The sequence below is a fragment of the Ursus americanus genome, chromosome 14 (genome assembly GCF_024610735.1).
Source record: "Ursus americanus isolate L20-20 chromosome 14, mUrsAme1.1.p, whole genome shotgun sequence".
NCBI lineage: Eukaryota > Metazoa > Chordata > Mammalia > Carnivora > Ursidae > Ursus > Ursus americanus.
In genome coordinates, this window is record NC_142140.1 from 4,766,950 (window position 1) to 4,787,627 (window position 20,678).

The window sequence follows — 20,678 nt, forward strand, 5'->3', positions numbered from 1 at the left end:
ATTTCTATCAAAGCAGCACTTTGAAACTGAGACAACACCTCAATTTAAATGCTTTATTGGGCCAGAGCGCCACCTCAAATCCTTTTTGGAAGCAGGCTGGGTATAAATTACAAATAAATAAATAAAATTAGCCTAGAATCAGCAGCTAGGGCCAAACCCAGAAGGATGGTTGAGGCTTTGCTATTATTTGGGGGCATCCCTTACAGAAGCCCTGCCTGCAGGGTAGATAAGGACACGTAGAGTGACCGTCATTCTTTAGAAAATCTGTCCGCTATCCATCCCATTCTCTCTACCTGAGGCTTCACTTCCACAGAAGTTGGACGGATGTGCAGGAATTCACTGAGCAGAGGGGGGACAGAGGTGTGTCCCAGCAGAGGTGACGGCACCTCCCCCAAACCAGAGCAAGGCCTAGTCGTTGGTGGGCTGGGCTAATGGCTCCTGGCAGGGAGGCAACAATGCTCTCTCCTCCTTGCCCTTTCCCCAGCTGCTAACCCGCATGGACGACAAAATATTTAAGATGAACCGAGCTCTGGCAGAGATCAAGAAGCGGTTTCAAAAGACAGTGTCACAGTTTATGAATTCTGTCTTGCTGGCAGCAGGTAAGGGGCAGAAAGGTGGGGGATGCCTAGCTGATAACTTCCTAAGTCTTGGATCACCTGCAAGGCATCTCTGAGGACAGCTTTTTACCACCCAGGGAGGCGGGCGGGCAGGGTGACTTCCTCGTTGGTATATGGGGTGACGAGGCTTGGGCCGCTGAAGCAAAGGTACTTGCTCAGGGCCATGTCACGAGTAATGGCGGCCTTCACCACCTTCAGTTTCTGAGCGCCGTCCCGCGTGTCCTCAGTGTCTCCTGTGGTGGTTTTATTTTCCTGAGCGTCCCATCGTTCTGTAACTCTTTCTGACTCACTCCTCCATCTGGTTCACCTTTCAGCTCTGTCTCCCATATTGTCCATCATCCGTTTGTAGACCCTGTTCCTCTCCTTGCGGACAATCTCAATAGAAGAGAAGAAAGCAGCCAGCTCACCAGGCTGTCCCTGTTAGGCCACAGGGCTCCCCCAGGGCCAGCATGGTGACCTCAGGACCCCTCCCACATCTAGGCTTTCCTGCTGATGGGCCTGGGGACAAAGGAACAGTGACTTCCATTCTGTGCCACCCCTGGCTGGTTACTGGGGGGCTGTGCTCCAAGGAGTTTCTCCTCATCCCTAAATACTCAGTTCAGCTGTATCCCTCCTCCAGAAAGCCTTCCCTGATTTCCCCAGCAGAATGAGTCTCATACTCCTCTGGGTTCCCACAACACATACAAAATGTACTCTAATTATAAATCTTACTACCTAGCATAGTGACTATTTCTTTGTTTGCCCACCCCCCGGCTCCATACCCCAGCTTGGAGTTCTCAGAGGCGGGGAACCCTGTTTGGGTCATCTGTATATTCCCAGCATCCAAGAAATGTTTGGTAGGTGAATGAAGGAATGAAGGTCCCGGGCCTTAGAAGTTTTCAAGTCTAGTAGGGAAACTAAAACAAGAATACAAATAAGCACAACAAAGAAAGTAGATGGAAATTACTTAAATCCAGAAATATATGGACCAGCATTCTCAGGGAAGAGAACAATATGGCTGCGTTGTGTACCCAGCCTCTATGAGAGCAATGGAGGATACAGAGCTCAATGAAACACAGGCTTCTTGGAGGAAGAGGCATCTCAGCTGGGTTTTGACGAATGAATAGAAATGAGATTGATTTGTTCTTACATTCAGCCAGCATTTGCCGATCCACTAATTGTACTAGTGTTGGAGCTCTGCGCTGGACAGCAGAGGGGAGACAGCCTGGCAGGAGGATGTGCAAGAGTGGAGGAGTGGCATGGAGGATGAACTGAAGGGCTGCTGATATGCACAGCCCCACAACAGGGCAGGGAAGGCTGGGCCACGAGGGCGAGTGACAGCTGTGTCTTCTGTTAACAGGCCTGTTTACCATAGAATACCCGGTTAAGGAAGAGGCGGAAATCAGTCGAGCCAAGGTAAAATCGAGTCCCTATTTCGAGCGGAGCACCAAGCCAAGTTTATACTCAGGAGAAGCCCTTTTACTACGATCTCAGTCAGCCCGACCTGAATCCTCAATTGGAGAGTCTTCAAAGGAAGAGCATGTGTCTGCTTCTGTAAGCCCCACTCGGAAGAAGAGCATCAAGATCCAAGCCAAAGCCATGGTTGCACCCAGGTGGGCTTGGGCCTTCGTTTCTTCTGGCCTCCCTGTGTCAGACACAGCGATGGGCCTCAGGCTCACGGCGGAGAACAGAACAGATGAGGCCCTTCCTCTTAGAGCTGAAACGTTAGGGGCAGGAGAAGAAAGACAATAAACACATGAAGGAATGACGTCATTTTCGGTAGTGATAAGGTCTAGGAAGAAAGTAAATCAGGGTCACGGGTTAGAGCAGAAGTTGGCAAACTGGGGCCATTCACCAAATCTGGCCCCACTGCCTGCCTTTTGATGAGTGAGCTAAGGAAGAAGAGTTTTTACCTTTTGAAATGCTTGGGGGGGAAAAGATCAAAAGAAGAATATTTTATGACATGTGCAATGATATAAAATTCAAATGTCACGTTTTATTGGAACAGCCACACCCACTCATTTACATGTTGTCCATAGCTGCTTTCCTGCCAAGACAAAATGTTGAGTAATTATGACTGAGACCATCCGGTCTGCAAAAACTAGAATATTTACTATCTGGCCCTGTGTAGAAAATGTTGACTAACGCCAGGGGGTAGAGAGTGGCTGGGAAGTGGGGTGGGTAGTGTTAAATGAGATAGCCGGTCAGGGAAGGCACTTCTGGGGAGGTGATATTTAAACGGGGATCCAGGATGAGAGATGAGAAATAGGCAGCCACAGAGAAGGACGGGGAAGGAACAGCAGCAGAGGGTAGAGCAAGCAGAGACCTGCGACAAGAACATCCCACCATGCCGGTATGTGTGAGGGAAAGCAAGACCAGTGCCGAGCATGGTGATGAAGAGGGCACATGGCTGTGCATTGAGCACAGAGAGGTAGGCAGGAGCCAGATCAGGTGGCCTTGTTAGTGCTGTAGGAAGCCATCCCGTCACTTTAAGACAGGAAGTGATATCATCAGATTCATGGGGTTTTTTAACTTAAAAAAAAAAATACGTATCTTTTATGTTTTTCTATTTTAATTTTATATCATATTAATTACATAAATTGTAATATAATATTAAAATGCTTAGGGGAAAAGCATTTTGAGGGGCTCATTAAAGTATTTTAATATAATATTAGTATAATATTTCTATATAAAAATATAGAAAAATGAACAAATCCTAAGTGTATAGCTCAATGCATATCGCAAAGTGAGCACACCTTATAACCAAACCAAGGAATAGAGTATTACCAGCTCCTTAGAAGTGCCCTCTTGTCCTTGCCCTCCCAGGCCTTCCTCCTCAAAGGGAAGAGTTCTAACTTCATACATTAGAAGGTTTTTTTTTTTAACGTTATTGCAATGGAGCTATTCAGGATGTATTCTTTGACATCTAGGCTCTTTTGCTCAACACTATAATCATGAGTTCTGTGTCGCAGTAGTTTGCTCATTCTCATTGCTGAATGGTAATCTATTATTTGAGTACACTATGAATTATGCATTCTGATGTTAGTGGGTATTTGGGTTGTTTACAGTTGTGGTTAATGACCAACTGTGCTGGCGTGAGCACATGTCCTTGTTGATGGTTGGCATACGCCTGGGGGTGAGATGGCTGTGCTGAGTAGGTATATGTCTCACTCGTAGTAGGGACTGGCCATTTTCTGGAGTGCTGGTATCAAGTTCTGCTCCCGCCAGCGGCAGTGAGACCTTCGGTTACTCCACATCCTCACTAATGCTTGAAATTGCCAATGATTTCAATTATAGCCATTCTGTAATGATGATAACGGTTTTCATTTGTATTTCCCTGGTGACTGTAGAGGTTGAGTACCTCTTCGGTCACTTTTTGACCATTTTGGATATTCTCTTTTGTAAAGGGCCTGTTTAGCTCTTTCATCCATTTTTCTACTGGTCATTTGCCTTTTTTTGATTTATATTTTGGAGTTCTTTGTATGTTGTGGGTACAAGACTTTTCTCAGTTTTACATGTTGCAAATGATCTTACACTTACTCTGATAAGGATGCCTATTGAGGAACAGAAGCTGGCAAATTTAACATCCAATTTTCAATATTTTTCTTTATAATTAGCTTTTTATATCCTATTCAGGAACTTTCCCTGTTCAGAGAAGATGACAATATTCAACAAAGTAACTTTTCTAGTAACTTTTTATTTTTATTTTTTTTTTATTTTTTTTTTTTTTAAAGATTTTATTTATTTATTCGACAGAGATAGAGACAGCCAGCGAGAGAGGGAACACAAGCAGGGGGAATGGGAGAGGAAGAAGCAGGCTCATAGTGGAGGAGCCTGATGTGGGGCTCGATCCCGGAACGCCGGGATCACGCCCTGAGCCGAAGGCAGACGCTTAACCGCTGTGCCACCCAGGCGCCCCATCTAGTAACTTTTTAATTTTAACTTTTACATTATATTTTTCCTCCACCTGGAAATTTCTGTGGCGATGTGAAATAGGAACCAAGTTTTAATTTTTTTCCATATATATAAAATATACAAGTATTCCAATATATATAAAAGATTGTAACTTCCCCATGACTCTTTGGTGCAAGCTCTGTCACAAGTTAAGGGGCTCTATGTGTATTAATCAGGGGACATTTTCTGGATTCCTGTTTTGTTTCCTATTTGTCCAGTCTTTTACCAATACCAAACTATCCAATTAATTATTATAGCTTTATAATAAGTATTGATATATAGCAGACTACTCAAACATTGTTGTTCTAAATCTTTTTGCTGTTTTTTTGCCCTTTACATTTCCATATAATTTTAGAATCACCTTGTCAGTTTAAAAAATATATCTTGGGATTTCAACTGGATTGTTAATGTCTTATAATATTGGAATATTTCAATCCATGAACGTGGTTTATCTTTTTGTTTATTTATTGTCTTCTCTAATCTCTCTATAGTTTGTAGTTTTCAACATAGAGGTCTTATGTGTCTTTCATTAGGTTTATTTTAGGGTATTTAATAATTTTTGTTGCTATTATAAGTTATGGTATTTTTTAATTTTTAAAGATTTATTTATCTATTTTGAGAGAGAGGAAGAGAGCACGAGCCAGGGGAGGGACAGAGGAAGAGGGACAGAAATCCTCAAGCAGATTCCCCGCCAAGCGTGGAACCTGGTGCAGGGCTCAATCCCAGGACCCCAAGATCATGACCTGAGCCGAAATCAAGAGTTGGATACTCACCGACTGAGCCTCCCAGACACCCCTATAAATAATGTTTTTAATTTAATTTTTTGATTTGTTGCTGGTTTTAGAAAGGCAGTTGATTATATCTCAATTTGAATTTATTTTTAATTTACTTGCCGTAAACTTTACTCTTTTTGGTGTAAAAGTCTATGAGTTTCGGTAAACGCATAGAGTTGTGTAACCACCAGCATAGCAAAGACACAGAACGGTTTTATCACCTCCCACTCTTCCTCCCCAAATTTCTTCATGTGGCCCCTCTGTAGTCAAACTCTTCACTCACCCTTAATCTCTAGCAACTGCTGGTCCATTCTTTGGAGCTATAGTGTTGCGTTTTTTAAAATGTCATATAAATGGAATTATACTATATAGGCTTTTGAGTCAGGCTTCTTTCACTTAGCATAATGGATGCAAGTTTTATCCATGTTGTGGCACGTATCAACAGTTCATTTATTTTTATTGCTGAGTAGTAGTCTCTTTCAGAGGGCCCCACACTATCCCCACATTCAGAGATTTACCAGAACTCATGGGATTCAGCATACAGTCGCATGAATGGATGAGGTTTATTGTAGTGAAATGATATGTGATAGCCCCTCTTTTATGTCTGGTGGTAATTTGGGTCTTCTCTTTTATGTTGGTCAGTCTGGCTATAGTTTCATCAGTTTTATTAATCTTCCCAAAGAGTTAGCTTTTGGTTTCATTGATTTTTCTCTATTGTTATTCTGTTTTCAATTCCATTTTTTTCTGCCATTCATTTTTATTTTCCTTTTCCTTGTTTTGTGTATAAACTGCTTTTTACTAGTTTCTAGATTGTAAGCTTGGGTTATTAGTGAGGCCTTATTTTCTAATATGTATTTCATTCTGCAGACTTCCTTCTAAGCATATTTTGCCTGCATTCTGTAAATTTTGAAATGATGGATTTTAATTTTTATTCCACTTAAAATATTTCCTAATTTCCCTGTAAGTTCATCTTTGGCCCATGAGTAATTTAGAAATCCAATTTCTAATTTCCAAATGTTTGAGGATTTTCTAGATATATTTTTGTTATTGATTTTTAGTTTATTTCTGATATAGTCTGAGAACATATTTCGTATGATTTCTGTTCTTCTAAATTTGTTAAGGTTTGTTTTATGACCTCAGAATGTGGTCTCTCTTGGTAAATGCTACATGTGCACTTGAAAAGAATTGTATTCTGGTCTTGATGGGTGGAGTCTTCAGCAAACCTTTCAATAGGGGATCATTGACAAGTGTCAGTGAGGTCCAGTGATAGTGTTGTTTAGTTCATCTGTATTCTTGCTGATTTTCTGTCTTCTCGTTCTGTTGGTTACTGAGAATAGAGTGTTGATGTCTCCAAGTATGATCGTGGATTTGTTTATTTTACCTAAGTTTCTTAAAATATGTATGACTGTTGAAAGCAGAAGTTATAACATTTTTGAGGTGTTTCGATACATGTCTTCAATATCTTCAGATTTTATCATATTTTTGCTTCATAAATCTTGGAGCTATGCTGTTAGGTATAACACATTTGCCTCTTTTATCATTATGTAATGTCCTCTTGATACCTGGTAATTTTTCTTGTTCTGACGTCCACTCTGTATAATAATAATATACTCACTTCAGATTTCTTTTGATTAGTATTTGCTTGGCATAGCTTTTCCATTCTGTTACTTTTAATCTATCTGTATCATTATATTTATTTATTTTTTTTTTTAAAGATTTTATTTATTTATGTGACAGAGAGACAGCCAGCGAGAGAGGGAACACAGCAAGTGAGTGAGAGAGGAAGAAGCAGGCTCCCAGCAGAGGAGCCCGATGTGGGACTCGATCCCGGAACGTCGGGATCACGCCCTGAGCTGAAGGCAGACGCTTTAACGACTGCGCTACCCAGGCGCCCTGTATCATTATATTTAAAGTACGTTTCTTGTAAATAGCATATAGTTAGGTCTTATATTTTTATCCAATATGACACTTTTAATTGGTGTATTTAGACCAATTACATTTAATATAATTATTGATATAGTTAGCTCTATTTGACAGAGAGAGAGAAAGCCAGTGAGAGAGGGAACACAAGCAGGGGGAGTGGGAGAGGAAGAAGCAGGCTCCCAGTGGAGCAGGGAGCCCGATGCAGGGCTTGATCCCAGGACCCTGGGATCACACCCTGAGCCAAAGGCAGACACTTAACAACTGAGCCACCCAGGCGCCCCTGTTTTGTTTTGTTTTTATTCCTCTCTTCTCTCCTGTCTTCTTTTGAATTGCTTGAATATTTTTAGTGTTCCATTTTAATTTGTCTGTTGGCTTTTTAGTATATCTTTTTGTTTTTAATTTTTCTTTTAGTATTTGCTTTAGGATTTACATTCTATATGCCTTACCTTAAACAGCCTATTTAGGTTTAATATTGCCACTTTAAAGGAAATGTAGTAATCTTACAACCATATATTATGTCTCTTCTCCCCCCATTATAGTATGGTTGTCAAATGTATTACATCTACATATATTGAAACCCCTTAATAATGTTATAATCTTTGCTTTCAACAGTCATGAATTTCAAAGAACTTAAGAAAAATAGTTTATTATATTTACTCAGATATTTATAATTTCTGTTGACCCTCTTTAATTTATGAAGTTCTGAGTTTCCCTCTGAGATCATTACCTTTCAGCCTGACGAATTTCTTCTAGCATTTCTTTTAGAGCAGATCTGTTGGTGATTATTCTTTTTTAATTTTCCTTCACTTGATCATGTCCTCATTTTGCCTTAATTCCTGAAGAATATTTTCTCCAGATATAAAATTCTGATTCAACAGTATTCTATTTACTCAAATATTTATAATTTTCTTCTTTCGGTACCTTAAAGATGTTCTACTGTTTCATAATCTCCATAGTTTATGATGAGAAATCCACAATCATTTAAATTGTTTTTCCTCCATGTATACTGTGCCCATCCCATTGCTGCCATTGCTATAGTAGTGCAGTGCTGAGAATTTTTATCATGAATCAATATTAAATTTTATCAGATACCTTTTCTGCATCTGTTAAATGAACATGAGCTCTTTCCCTTTATTCTATTATTGTAGTCAGTTTTATTGATTGCATTCCAAATATTCAACCAATTTTGTAGTCCCAACATAAATCTAACTTGGTTTTGATATATCCCCTTTTTATGTATTGCTAGATTTGGTTTGCTAGTATTTTATCTAAGATTTTGGTACTTGTGTTTATGAGAGAGATTGGCCAATAATTACTCCTTTCTTGTGATGTTCTGGTCAGGCCGACCTCTTAAAACAATCTGGGAAGGGAGCACCTGAATGGCTCAGTTGGTTAAGTGTCCAACTCTTGATATCAGCTCAGGTCATGATCTCAGGGCCATGAGAGTGAGCCCCACATCAGGCTCCACTCTCAGTGTGGAGTTTGCTTGTCCTTCTCCCTCCCTCTTTCCCCCTCACTCTGCTCACATCCACCCATGCTCTCTCTCTCTCTCTAAAATAAATAAATAAATAAATAAATAAATAAATAAATAAATAAAATCTTTAAAAAAAACAATCTAGGAAGAATTTCTTATTTTTCTATTAGCTGCTATTTGTATAAGTGAGTAATTTCTTCCTTAAATATTTAATAGAGTTTACCCAGTAAAGCCACCTGCCATGGAATTTTCTTTCAGTGGACGTTTTAATTAAAACTTATTTTTAATAGATATAAGAGAATTCAGATTTTCTATTTTTGTGTGTGTTTATTTTGGTAAGTTAGATTTTCCTAGAAATTTACCCATTTCATCTAAATGTTTAGATATGTTGAAATAAAGTTTTTCAAAATATCCTCTTGTGGTATTTTAAATGACTATAGAATATATAGTGATACCTCCTTTTACATTTTTTTGTGCCTTTTTTTCTTTTTTCCTCCAAGTATTCATTTAGGATTATTTTCCTTCTGCCCAAAGAACTGTCTTTAGTATTCCTTTAGTATGTCTGCTCTTACTTTTTTTTTTAATATGTCTTTATTTCACTTTCAGTTTTGAATGGTATTCTTGTGATTGGCAATTATTTTCTGTTAGCATTTTAAAGATGCCTCACTGTGGTTTTCTGACTTCTATGACTTCTGCGTTTCTATTAGGGAGTCAGCTCCCAGTCTTATTGTTGCTCATTGTTGAAGGTCATGTGTCTTTTTTCTCTGAATTTTTTTTTTCTCTCCACCTTTTGTTAGTGGCTTTTCTTTAGTTAGCAGCTTTTCCATGATGTGCCAAGATGTGATTTTTATTGCATTCATCTTGTTTGTAGTGCTGCTTGATCTGTGGTTTTCAACAGTTTTGGAAAATTCTCAGTCATATTTCATTTTCCTTTTCATTTCCTTTCATCCCTCTCTCCCTTCCTTCTTCCTCCCTCTTTTTCTTCCTTTCCCTCTCCTCTCAGCCTGGGACTCCAAGTATATTCATGTTACACCTTTTCACTGAGTTCCATGCATTTTTTTCCTATTCTATATTTTAAATCCTTTTCCTCCTTCTGTACTTTAGTCTAGGTATTTTCTACTGACCTATCTTCCACTTTAATAATTCTCTTTTAAATGTATCTAAACTGCTGATAAAACTTATCTCTTGAATTCTTGATTTCATTTATTGTATTTTCAAGTTCTAGAATTTCCAATTAATTCTTTTAGAGTTTTAATCTCTGATGAAATTCTTCATCTTGTCTCCTATTTTCTTACACATATTAATCATGGGCTGCTTTAACATCTATGTCAGATATCTGCAATGTCTCTGTCCCTATGGATTTGTTTCTTAGAGTTTTCAGTCAAACCTTGACTTTTATAGATCTGATTTTTTTGTGCATGCCAGATATTGTATGTAAAAAAAATATAGAGAGAATTTGAGGCTCTGGATAATGTAATGTTCCTTCAGAGAAGATTTACTTTTGCTTTCAACTGTCAACTTGGCTAGGACCAGATCACCCTCACACAGATAGAATTGAAGCTGTGTTTCAGTCTTTGTGAGGGCTTGTCTATTTCTGTTTCACTTTTACTCTTCAGGTATAGTTCTTCAGGTCCTCAAATAAAAGCCAGGATTGTTTATCAGGGACATCTTCTTTGGCAGGCCCTGAACTTCCATTTTCCCCCTACAACCCATGAACACATCAGGAACTCTTCTCACCTTCTCAGCCTGTCATCCTCAGGTTTCACTTTCAGAATCAGAATTTGCCTTGAGGAATAAAGCTGTCCTATATTTCACACTCTCCTTTCTTATTTATTTATTTATTTATTTATTTATTTATTTATTTATTTATTTATTTAAATTTTCGATTGTGTTATGTTAGTCACCATACAGTACATCCTTAGTTTTTGATGTAGTGTTCCATGATTCATTGTTTGCGTATAGCACCCAGTGCTCCATGCAATATGTGCCCTCCTTAATACCCATCACTGGGCTAGTCCATCCCCCCACCCCCCTCTCCTCTGAAACCCTCAGTTTGTTTCCCAGAGTCCATAGTCTCTTGTGGTTCATTCCCCCTTCTGTTTACCCCCCTTCATTCTTCCCTTCCTTCTCCTACCGATCTCCCTGCTCTTCCTTATGTTCCACAAATGAGTGAAACCATATGATAATTGACTTTCTCTGCTTATTTCACTTAGCAAAATCTCCTCTAGTCCCATCCATGTTGCTACAAATGTTGGGTAATCGTTCTTTCTGATGGCTGAGTAATATTCCATTGTATATATGGACCACATCTTCTTAATCCAGTCATCTGTTGAAGGGCATCTTGGCTCCTTCCATGATTTACTTATTGTGGACAATGCTGCTATGAACATTGGGGTGCATATAGCCCTTCTCTTTACTATGTCTGTATCATTGGGGTAAATACCCAGTAGTGCAATTGCTGGATCATAGGGTAGCTCAATTTTTAACTTTTTAAGGGACCTCCACACTGTTTTCCAAAGTGGCTGTACCAACTTGCATTCCCACCAACAGTGTAAGAGGGATCCCCTTTCTCCACATCCTCTCCAACATTTGTTGTTTCTTTCCTTGTCAATTTTTGCCATTCTAACTGGTGTAAGGTGGTATCTCAGTGTGGTTTTGATTTGAATTTTGATTTGAATTGATGGCTAATGATTTTGAACATTTTTTCATGTGTCTGTTTTCTTAATTCCTCTTTCTACTACTTCATTATTAGTGCATAGTAATGCAATGGATTTCTGTATGTTGATTTTGTATCCTGCAACCTTACTGAATTCATTTATCAATTCTAGTAGTTTTTTTTTTTTAAAGATTTTATTTATTTATTCGACAGAGATAGAGACAGCCAGCGAGAGAGGGAACACAAGCAGGGGGAGTGGGAGAGGAAGAAGCAGGCTCATAGCAGAGGAGCCTGACGTGGGGCTCGATCCCACAACGCCGGGATCACGCCCTGAGCCGAAGGCAGACGCTTAACCGCTGTGCCACCCAGGCGCCCCTCAATTCTAGTAGTTTTTTTGATGGAGTCTTTAGGGTTTTCTATATCTAGTATCATGTCATCTGCAAATAGTGGAAATTTTCCTTCTTCCTTACCAATTTAGATGCCTTTTCTTTTTGTTGTCTGATTGCTATGGCTAGGACTTCCAGTACTATATTGACTAGAAGTGGTGAGAGTGGACATCCTTGTCTTGTTTCTGAGCTTAGGGGAAAAGCTCTCAGTTTTTCCCATTGAGTATGATGTTTGCTGTGGGTTTTTCATATATGGTCTTTGTTATGTTGAGGTATGTTCCTCTAAACCTACTTTGTTGAGGATGTTTATCATGAATGGATGTTGTGCTTTGTCAAATGCATTTTCTGTATCTATTGAAAAGATCATATGGTTTTTATCCTTTCTCTTGCTGATGTGATGTAGCGTGTTGATTGATTTGTGAATATTGAACCACCCTTGCATTCCAGCAATAAATCCCACTTGATTGTGGTGAATGATTTTTTAAATGTATTGTTGGGTTTGGTTTGCTAATATTTTGCTGAGGATTTTGCAACTATGTTCATCAGAGATACTGGCCTATAATTCTCTTTTTTGTAGTGTCTTTGGTATCAGGGTTATGGTGGCCTCAGAATAAATTCAGAACAGCTTTCCTTCCTCTTCTATTTTTTGGAATAGTTTGACAAGAATAGGTATTAACTCTTTGAATGTTTGGTAGAATTCACCTGTGAAACCATGTGATCCTGGACTTCTGTTTGCTGGGAGCTTTTTGATTACTGATTACTGACTCAATTTTATTCCATAATTGGTCTATTCAAATTTTCTATTTCTTTCTGATCCAGTTTTGATAGATTATATGTTTCTAGGAATTTATCCATTTCTTCTAGGTTGTCCAGTTTGTCAGCATATAGTTTTTCATAATATTCTCTTTTAATCTTTTGTATTTCTGTGGTGTTGGTTATTTCTCCTCTTTCATTTCTGATTTTGTCTATTTGAGTCCTTTCTCTCTCTCTTTGTTTTTGTTTGTTTGTTTGTTTGTTTGTTTGATGAAGGTTTATAAATTTTGTTTATCTTTTCAAAAAACCAGGTCCTGGTTTCATTGATCTATTTATTGTTTTTTTAGTTTCTATTTTGTTTATTTCTGCTCTAATCTTTATTATTTCTTTCTACTGGCTTTGGGTTTTCTTTGTTCTTTTTCTAGCTCCTTTAAGTATAAGTTTAGGTTGTTTATTTGATATTTTTCTTGTTTCTTGAGTTAGGCTTATATCACTATATACTTCCTTCTTAGAACTGCTTTTGCTGCATCCCAAAGGTTTTGGACCATTATGTTTTCATATTCATTTGTTCCCATGTATTTTTTTATTTCCTTTTTGATTTCTTAGTTGACCCATTCATTGTTTAGTAGCATATTGTTTAACCTCCATGTATTTGTAGTCTTTCCAGATTTTTTGTTGTGGTCGATTCCTAGTTTCATAGTATTGTAGTCAGAAAAGGTGCATAGTATGACTTCAGTCTTTTTCAATTTGTTGAGACTTTTTTGTGGCCTAATATGTGATCTGTTCTGGATAATGTTCCATGTGCAATTGAAAAGAATGCATATTCTGCTGTTTTAGGTTGGAATGTTCCAAATATATCTGTTAGATCCATCTGGTCCAATGTGTCATTCAAAGCCACTATTTCCTGTTGATTTTCTGTTTGGACAATCTATCTGTTGATAGATGGGGTGTTAAAGTCTCCTACTCTTATTGCATTACTAATAATAACTTCCTTTATGTTTTTTATAAACTGCTTTATGTATTTGGGTGTTCCCATGTTGGGTAAATAAATATATAGTTATATTTTCTTGTTGTATTGTTCCCTTTATGATTACTTATATAGTGTTCTTATTCGTCTCTTGTTACAGTCTTTGTTTTAAAGCCTACTTTGTCTTGTATAAGTATTGCTACCCTGGGTTTCTTTTCACTTCCGTTTGCACAATAAATGCTTCCCCATTCCTTCATTTTTAACCTGCGTGTGTCTTTAGGTCTGAAATGAGACTCTTGTAGACCATTTTTGATCTTTAAATTTTTGATCAGGTGTATTACTTATCTCCATTTTGTTTAGGTCTCTTGCTGTGATTTTGTCCTATTCTTTCATTTGGGACATATTCCTCTGTCTCTTCATTCTGTCTAACTCTTTGTCTGTTACAATGTGTTAGGAAAGCCAGCTACATCTCCTACTCTCAAAAGTAGTGGTCTTATGAAGAGGTCCTATAGTGCCCTGCTGTTCAGTGTTCCCTATTAACCAGAACTGGTGCTTTAGGACTGTCTTGTATATGTGTTCTGTGTACCCTGCTGTTGTGACTGAGTCACTTTTACCTTCAGTCCAGTCATCTGCAATGGCTCTCTTTACCTCTTATGTGCAGAGTTTGGTTCCTTTGTTGTTAATGGGTTAGTCTGGGGCCTCCTTAGCTTGAGTTAAGTCAGACCAAGCATTTTCCAGAGATGCAGTAGCATCAATATACAGGATGTTTTCCCTGTGTTGTCCCCTGAGAAGCTTTTATTGGTAGGCAGGGCCTGTAGTCAGACCAGATATCTACTCCCAGCCCACTGCTGGGCCACAGTTGGACAAGTGTGTATGGTTATCTTCCCCTTTCCCTGGGACAAGAGTCACTTTTGGAGTAAGTCCAATAGCTGGAGTTCCTCAGGGGTAGTTTTTCTTATTTTGTTTTTCTTGTTTCTTTGAATGCTTCATAACTTTTTGTTGAAAACTGAACATTTTTAATATTATAATGTGGTAACTCTGGAAATCAAATTCTTCCCTCTTTCCAGGGTTTGTTTTTGTTGCTCATAGTTTGTAGTTTAGTAACTTTTCTAGACTACTTTTGTAAAGACTACATTCTTTGTCATGTGTGGTCATAAAGCCTCTGGTTAGCTTAGTGGACAACTAGTGAAATTTGACAGACTTCTTAAATACCTGGAGCCAAAAGCAAGCAAACAAACAAAAAACACTCTCCCAGGCTTTGCAGATTAGCTGTGTGGAGGTACACTCCTTTAGTGCTTTTAGCCAGGCTATTTACTTCTCTGCTTTGTCCTTCATGTCCCACATGTGCAGAGCCCAAAGGTCAGCCAGATGTGAAAGACTAGGGTGTTCTCTAGCTTTTTCTAAACATGGTTCCAACCCTGGGCATGTATGTGCCCCTTTAGATTCCCTAGTATATGTGGAGCCTTTCAAAGTCTTTATTACCCCATGTATTTTTCTCCCAGCATTTCCTTCCCAGATTTTTTTCATTGTGTACTGTGTTCCTGTCTGTTATCCCTTGCACCAGGAAGTCGTGTCTCTTATATTTCCTTTTAAATGATTTTGGCAGACGCTGTCCAGGAGAAGGTTCCAAAGTGGGCAAAACAAAGGCAAGCCCCTTAGTCAGTCCTTCAGGGAATCTCCAGATATGTCAAACCACGTAATCACAGTTCCATGAGAGCAAAGTCCATACTACCCCCTCTGGTATCAGGAAACCACACCAGGAACATGGACTTCCATCCCCATAGATGCCACCAACCTGGGGAGTGGGGGATAGGAAGTGAGTAAGTTAAAACACCACAGTACTCTCTTACCAAAATATAGCAGTTTCTTTCTTCATTAAGCATTCCCCTGACTGTGGTAAATTTGTAAATTAGTTTCTAGAGCTCTGATAAAGTTGATTCTGACAGTTTTGGCCAGCTTAATTGTTGCTTTAGTGAAGGGACATAGGTTTGGAGTTCTCTACTTTGTCATTTCGGCAATGTCACTCTTATATTTGTATAATTTTAAAAATCATTTTTGGGGCACCTGGGTGGCTCAGTTGGTTGGGCATCCAACTCTTGATTTCACTTGGGTCATGATCTCAGGGTCATGGGATCAGGCCCCACATAGGGCTCTGTGTGCAGCAGTGAGTCTGCTTGAGGATCCTTTCCCTCTCCCTCTCCCCCTCCGCCTGCTCATACTCTCTCTCTCTCTCTCAAATAAATGGATGAATCTTTTTAAAAATCATTTTTTTTAAAGATTTTATTTATTTATTTGACAGAGATAGAGACAGCCAGCGAGAGAGGGAACACAAGCAGGGGGAGTGGGAGAGGAAGAAGCAGGCTCATAGCGGAGGAGCCTGATGTGGGGCTTGATCCCACAACGCCGGGATCACGCCCTGAGCCGAAGGCAGGCGCTTAACCGCTGTGCCACCCAGGCGCCCCTTAAAAATCATTTTTATATAATTTTCTGTGAATTGTGTATTCACTTACTTTGTTCATATTTTGTTGGGTTATTAACATTTTCTTTTTCTTTTTTTTTTTAAGATTTTATTTATTTATTCAACAGAGATAGAGACAGCCAGTGAGAGAGGGAACACAAGCAGGGGGAGTGGGAGAGGGAGAAGCAGGCTCATAGCAGAGGAGCCTGATGTGGGGCTTGATCCCACAACGCTGGGATCACGCCCTGAGCTGAAGGCAGACGCTTAACCGCTGTGCCACCCAGGCGCCCCAACATTTTCTAATTCGTTCAGTTTTTAACGTAGTAGGGAAACTAACCACTTGTCTATGATGGGAGTTCCATATACATATTTCTCAGTTTGTCATTTGTCATTTGTCTTTGTGATGGTTTTGCCACTCAGGTTTTTTCATTTTTCTTTTGTGTAGTTAAATTTCCAGTCTTTTTCTATCATGACTTCTGGACTTTGGAATCCTAATTACCAGAGGTTTTCCCTACTCTAAAATTATAAAATGATTCATCCCTATTTTCTACTAGATTGTTTATGGCTTAATTTTCTCACATTTAAATTCTTGATCCATTTTGGATTTATCTTAGTGTAAGTTGTGATTAATAGATCTAACCTTTTCCCCCAAGATGTTCATATTCTTGAAGAAAGACATTCTTAAGTTTAACAAGTGTTTATTAATATCAGGTAGCTTCTGTGAAAATATGAGTAGTTAAATTACTGGCATTGCTCTTGTTTTAGGATGACCTGGTTTTTAATCCTAGCCCTTGTCACTTAATCACTGTATGAACTTGGGCAACTCATTCACCCAATAGGAATCTTCTGTTTTCCAATCTGTACGCAAGGATAATAGTTTCTGCCCAGGCTATCACATGGGGCTATTACAAAATTAGCCAAGACAATGTCTATGCCAGGGGCTGTGGGTGCATACAGTGCTAACCCCAATGTAAGGCAGTAATAATGATAAGAATAAAGTCATGGCAGCACTTTATATTTGAATGGTGCTCATTCCTATCTAAATACAACAACCTTGAGACAACCCAGTGCAGTGTCTGGCACATAGTAGGTACCTGATTAGTATTTGTTTGCATATTTATTGAATCTCTATTGAATTCTTACTATTTGCCAAGAACTACTATTTACTTCACTGAGCAAAACACGCCAAACTCATGAACTCATGGAATTTATGTTCTGTTGGGATTGAGAAGTACAATAATCAAAATAAGTAGAATGTATGGTATGTTAGCTAGTGAATTGCTAAGGAGAAAAAATAGTCAGGGAGAAGGAAAGAAGGGTTGAGAGATGCAATTCCAAATCGGAGAGTCAGAGAAAGTCACTCTGAGAAGGTGACATTTGCACAGAGACATAAAGGAGGTGGGAAGGAAAGTGAGTTGTGTGGCTGCCCGGAGGAAAAGCCAGGCAGGCAGAAGGAACAGCAAGAGCAAAGGCCCTGAGGTTGGAGGATCAGCAGAGGCTAGAGCAGCTGAGCACAATAAGCAAAGCGGAGAATGTTGGAGAGTAAGAGAAGGCAAGGAGCTGAGGAAGGAGGCCTGATCATGTACAGCCTGGAAGGGCATCATAGGGAGTCAGGCTTTTATTCTGTGAAAGGTGGAATGCCACTGGAGGGTTTCAAAGAGAATAGTAACATGGCATGACTTGGGTTCTAACAGGAGCCAGGATCCCTCAGTCTGGTGTGTGCAGAACAGATTGAAGCAGGGCCAGGGAAGAAAGCCGAGTGCCACAAGGAGGCCCTTGCAGGCATCCAAGCAAGAAATGATGGTGGCTTGGGCCATGTCAGTAGGAGTGGGAGAGCAGGAAAGTGGGTGGACTCTAGATCATTCTTGAATGTAGAGCAGAAGGCTTAGTGGTAGATTGGATGGAATGTGGGGTGTCAGGGAAAGAAAGGGGTTCAGGATGACTCCAAAATTTTTGTTGGATCGATGAAGGAGTCACCAATTTTGCGCCTGAGGAAACTGGGGCACACAGAGGTTAGGGGACCCCATCCCAGGCCTGAGCACCAACCCACTGAGCACCGGCCCCCTTGTTCCTCGTTGCAGAGGAAGGGCTGGAGAGGTGCGCAGCCCCACCAGGTGGGCAGCCTCACCCTCCGACTGCCCGCTGGTGCTGCGGAAGCTCATCCGCAAGGAGGACCTTCGGGCCGGCTGCAAGTGCGTGGTGAAGGCACCCCTGGTAACCGACGTGGAGCTGGAGCGCTTCCTGTCCGCACCCCGCGACCCCAGCCAGGTACTGGTGTTCGGGATAGTCTCAAGCCAGAGCCCCACCAGCACCGCACAGCTCCAGTGGCTGCTCGACACACTCTACAGTCACCGGCAGCAGGGCCGCGCCTCGCCCTGCATCCAGGTTGGTCCTGGGCCCAGCTGAGGTGGCCCCAGGGTCCAGGCACCAGGACCCCCATGGGGAAGACCCCCACAGGGGCGCTAGGACTGACTGAGCATCTGGGCGAGAGGCTGCCCTTCGGCCTCAGCACACGGGCCCCCTTTCACTTCCTTTTATCCGTGGGCCTTTGCACACACTCTTCAACACAGGCTGCCATGTTTCGCCTCTCTTCTCTCTCTGGCTCATCCTCTTGTCCTGAGACGAATGTCACCACATCGAAGTGGGTGCTCTTTCTGACCCAGAACTTTCCTGCCACTTTCATCCAGAGCACTCCCCATAGCTTGTGGTTATGGATTGCCGTGAGTACTTGAGCAGAGGTGGGCTCACCAGTGGATACTGAGGACACAAGAACGTTCACAGACTGTGGCCGAGTACCTACTGTGTGCCGGCCCCGTGCCAGGCCCCAGAGGGGCTCCCAGCATGGTGGGGCAATAGCTATAGCAGTCCTGAGAAGGGCCATGAAAGGTCAGTTCCGGGGGGTTCGGGAGATGGGAGCAGGATCCGCCACCTCCAGAGAGTCAGGGAGGTTCTCCAGGATGAGAGGGTTTGGGCAGGTGGGTGAATGTTCCCTCCAGGGGCAGCAGCCTGTGCGAAGGTGGTCAGGGAAAGAGGCACTTGAGGTCCCTGTTCATTGTGGTTGAAGTCTCAAAGATCTGTCAGGGCTAGTCCTGTCCTGGCTGCAGGTTGTTCCTGAGTCTTATCATCATCCTCCCTCAGTCGCCATCCCTGGCAGGGTTAGCACAGTTCAGGGGTAACCCCATCCCAGCCCGACTGGGGCAGAGGATGCCACGTGAGCATGTCAGCTTTGCGTCCACCTGGCGACTTCCTTCAAATCCTCTTGGCCCTATGTCCTCTCTGATCTATTGTCTGCCCCTTCTCCCTTTACTACAGTCTTGAGTGCCAAGTTTTTGTGTTTGCCCTCGGGATACCCTCTCCAGCTCTCCTCCCAGGAGCATGGCCTCCCTGACCCCATGTGCCCACCCTTGTGCCTGCACTCCAGCCAGTGCCAGGAGCTTGGCATTGGAGCCCTTCTGACTGTACACCAAAAGCCTTTTTACTGGTCTTGTACATCCAAGCTGTGTATGTTTTCTGGAGTCAACCCCAATTTACATAGACTTAGTGAACACTTATTGAGTCCTGCCCTGTGCTCATGGATGTATAGACAGATAGGATCCCTGCCCACATGGGAACCTAGAGGAGCCTTTAGTTTACCTCAAGGCTATTAATTGTTCATTAATAGTCACCGTAAACATAGGATGCATGGCGGTCCAGCCTAGCCGTGAGCACCATGAATGGGGACAAGACCTGACCTGAGGTGGTTGAATCTGAGGGAGGAGTAGGCAGTGGGATTTGAGGGGTGCAGAAGACAGATCCAGAGGGAGGTGTCAGGCTTCACAGTGACCCTGGTTTCACCATTTCAGTGTGTGTGATTAAGGCAGAAATGTTCCTTAACATTGTCTTGCTCTGAACGCTAGAACACCAGATAGAGTTCTGGATTTCACAATTTATTTTATTTTTAATGTTTTATTTATTCATTTGAGAAAGAGAGAATGTGAGTGAGAGAGTAAAAGCAGGGGGAGCAGCAGAGGGAGAGGGAGAAGCAGACTCCCAGCTGAGCAGGGAGCCCAATGTGGGGCTCCATCTCAAGACCCTGAGATCACGACCTGAGCCGAAGGCAGACAATTAACCAACTAAGCCACCCAGTTGCCCCTGGATTTTACATTTTAAATTGAAACATCAGGCAGGACAGCTGGAGGCTCCTGGAATAAAAGGCAGAGAAAGACAGAAAACATTATACATTAGCCATTTTAATGGATTTGTAGCATCCAGAAAGAAGGAGAGGAAAGAGACCAGCTTTACTCTGGATTGACCAGGCCCCACCTTGAGATGTAGGTTTGATTCAGGTCCCAGCACTGGATTTAATGACAGGGAGGTTTCCAGAGGGGCAGCCAGCAGTGGTAGAGGGTAGAGGCATCCTGAAAATGGGTATACCCATGAGTGTGGTATACCTTCAAATCTCCAGCAGGGCCTGTCCCAGGCAGAGGGAACAGTCAAGTCCTACAGACCCTAGACGCTGGGGCTAGAGGCTGTCATGTGGTGGGGGGCAGTCATCTCCATGACAACCTTCACCAGCAGAAGGCCCTAGATGGACCCAGATGCCTCGATGGTCATGGCAGTGGTCATGGGAGCTGTGGGGCGGAGGGGGGCGAACAGCCCATTGAGCAGGAGTTGGGAGGTGTTGAATGGGGCTCCAGGACTCCACGGGAACCTAGCCAGCCTGAGAATGCAGGAATCTGAGTGCATCCTCTTGGCGTAG

At 41.4% G+C, this 20,678-nt stretch overlaps 1 protein-coding gene across 3 annotated transcripts in view; it reads left to right on the forward strand.

Annotated features, from left to right (window-relative positions):
• Positions 1–20,678, forward strand: part of FAM194C (family with sequence similarity 149 member C) — a 71,733-nt gene that overhangs the window by 39,724 nt on the left and 11,331 nt on the right. For all 3 annotated transcript variants that reach the window (XM_087866635.1, XM_087866637.1, XM_087866636.1), the window contains 3 exons: positions 485–599; positions 1,957–2,209; positions 18,022–18,325. In XM_087866635.1, the coding sequence (XP_087722761.1) occupies positions 485–599; positions 1,957–2,209; positions 18,022–18,325 (672 nt within the window). The remainder of the gene's footprint in view (positions 1–484; positions 600–1,956; positions 2,210–18,021; positions 18,326–20,678) is intronic.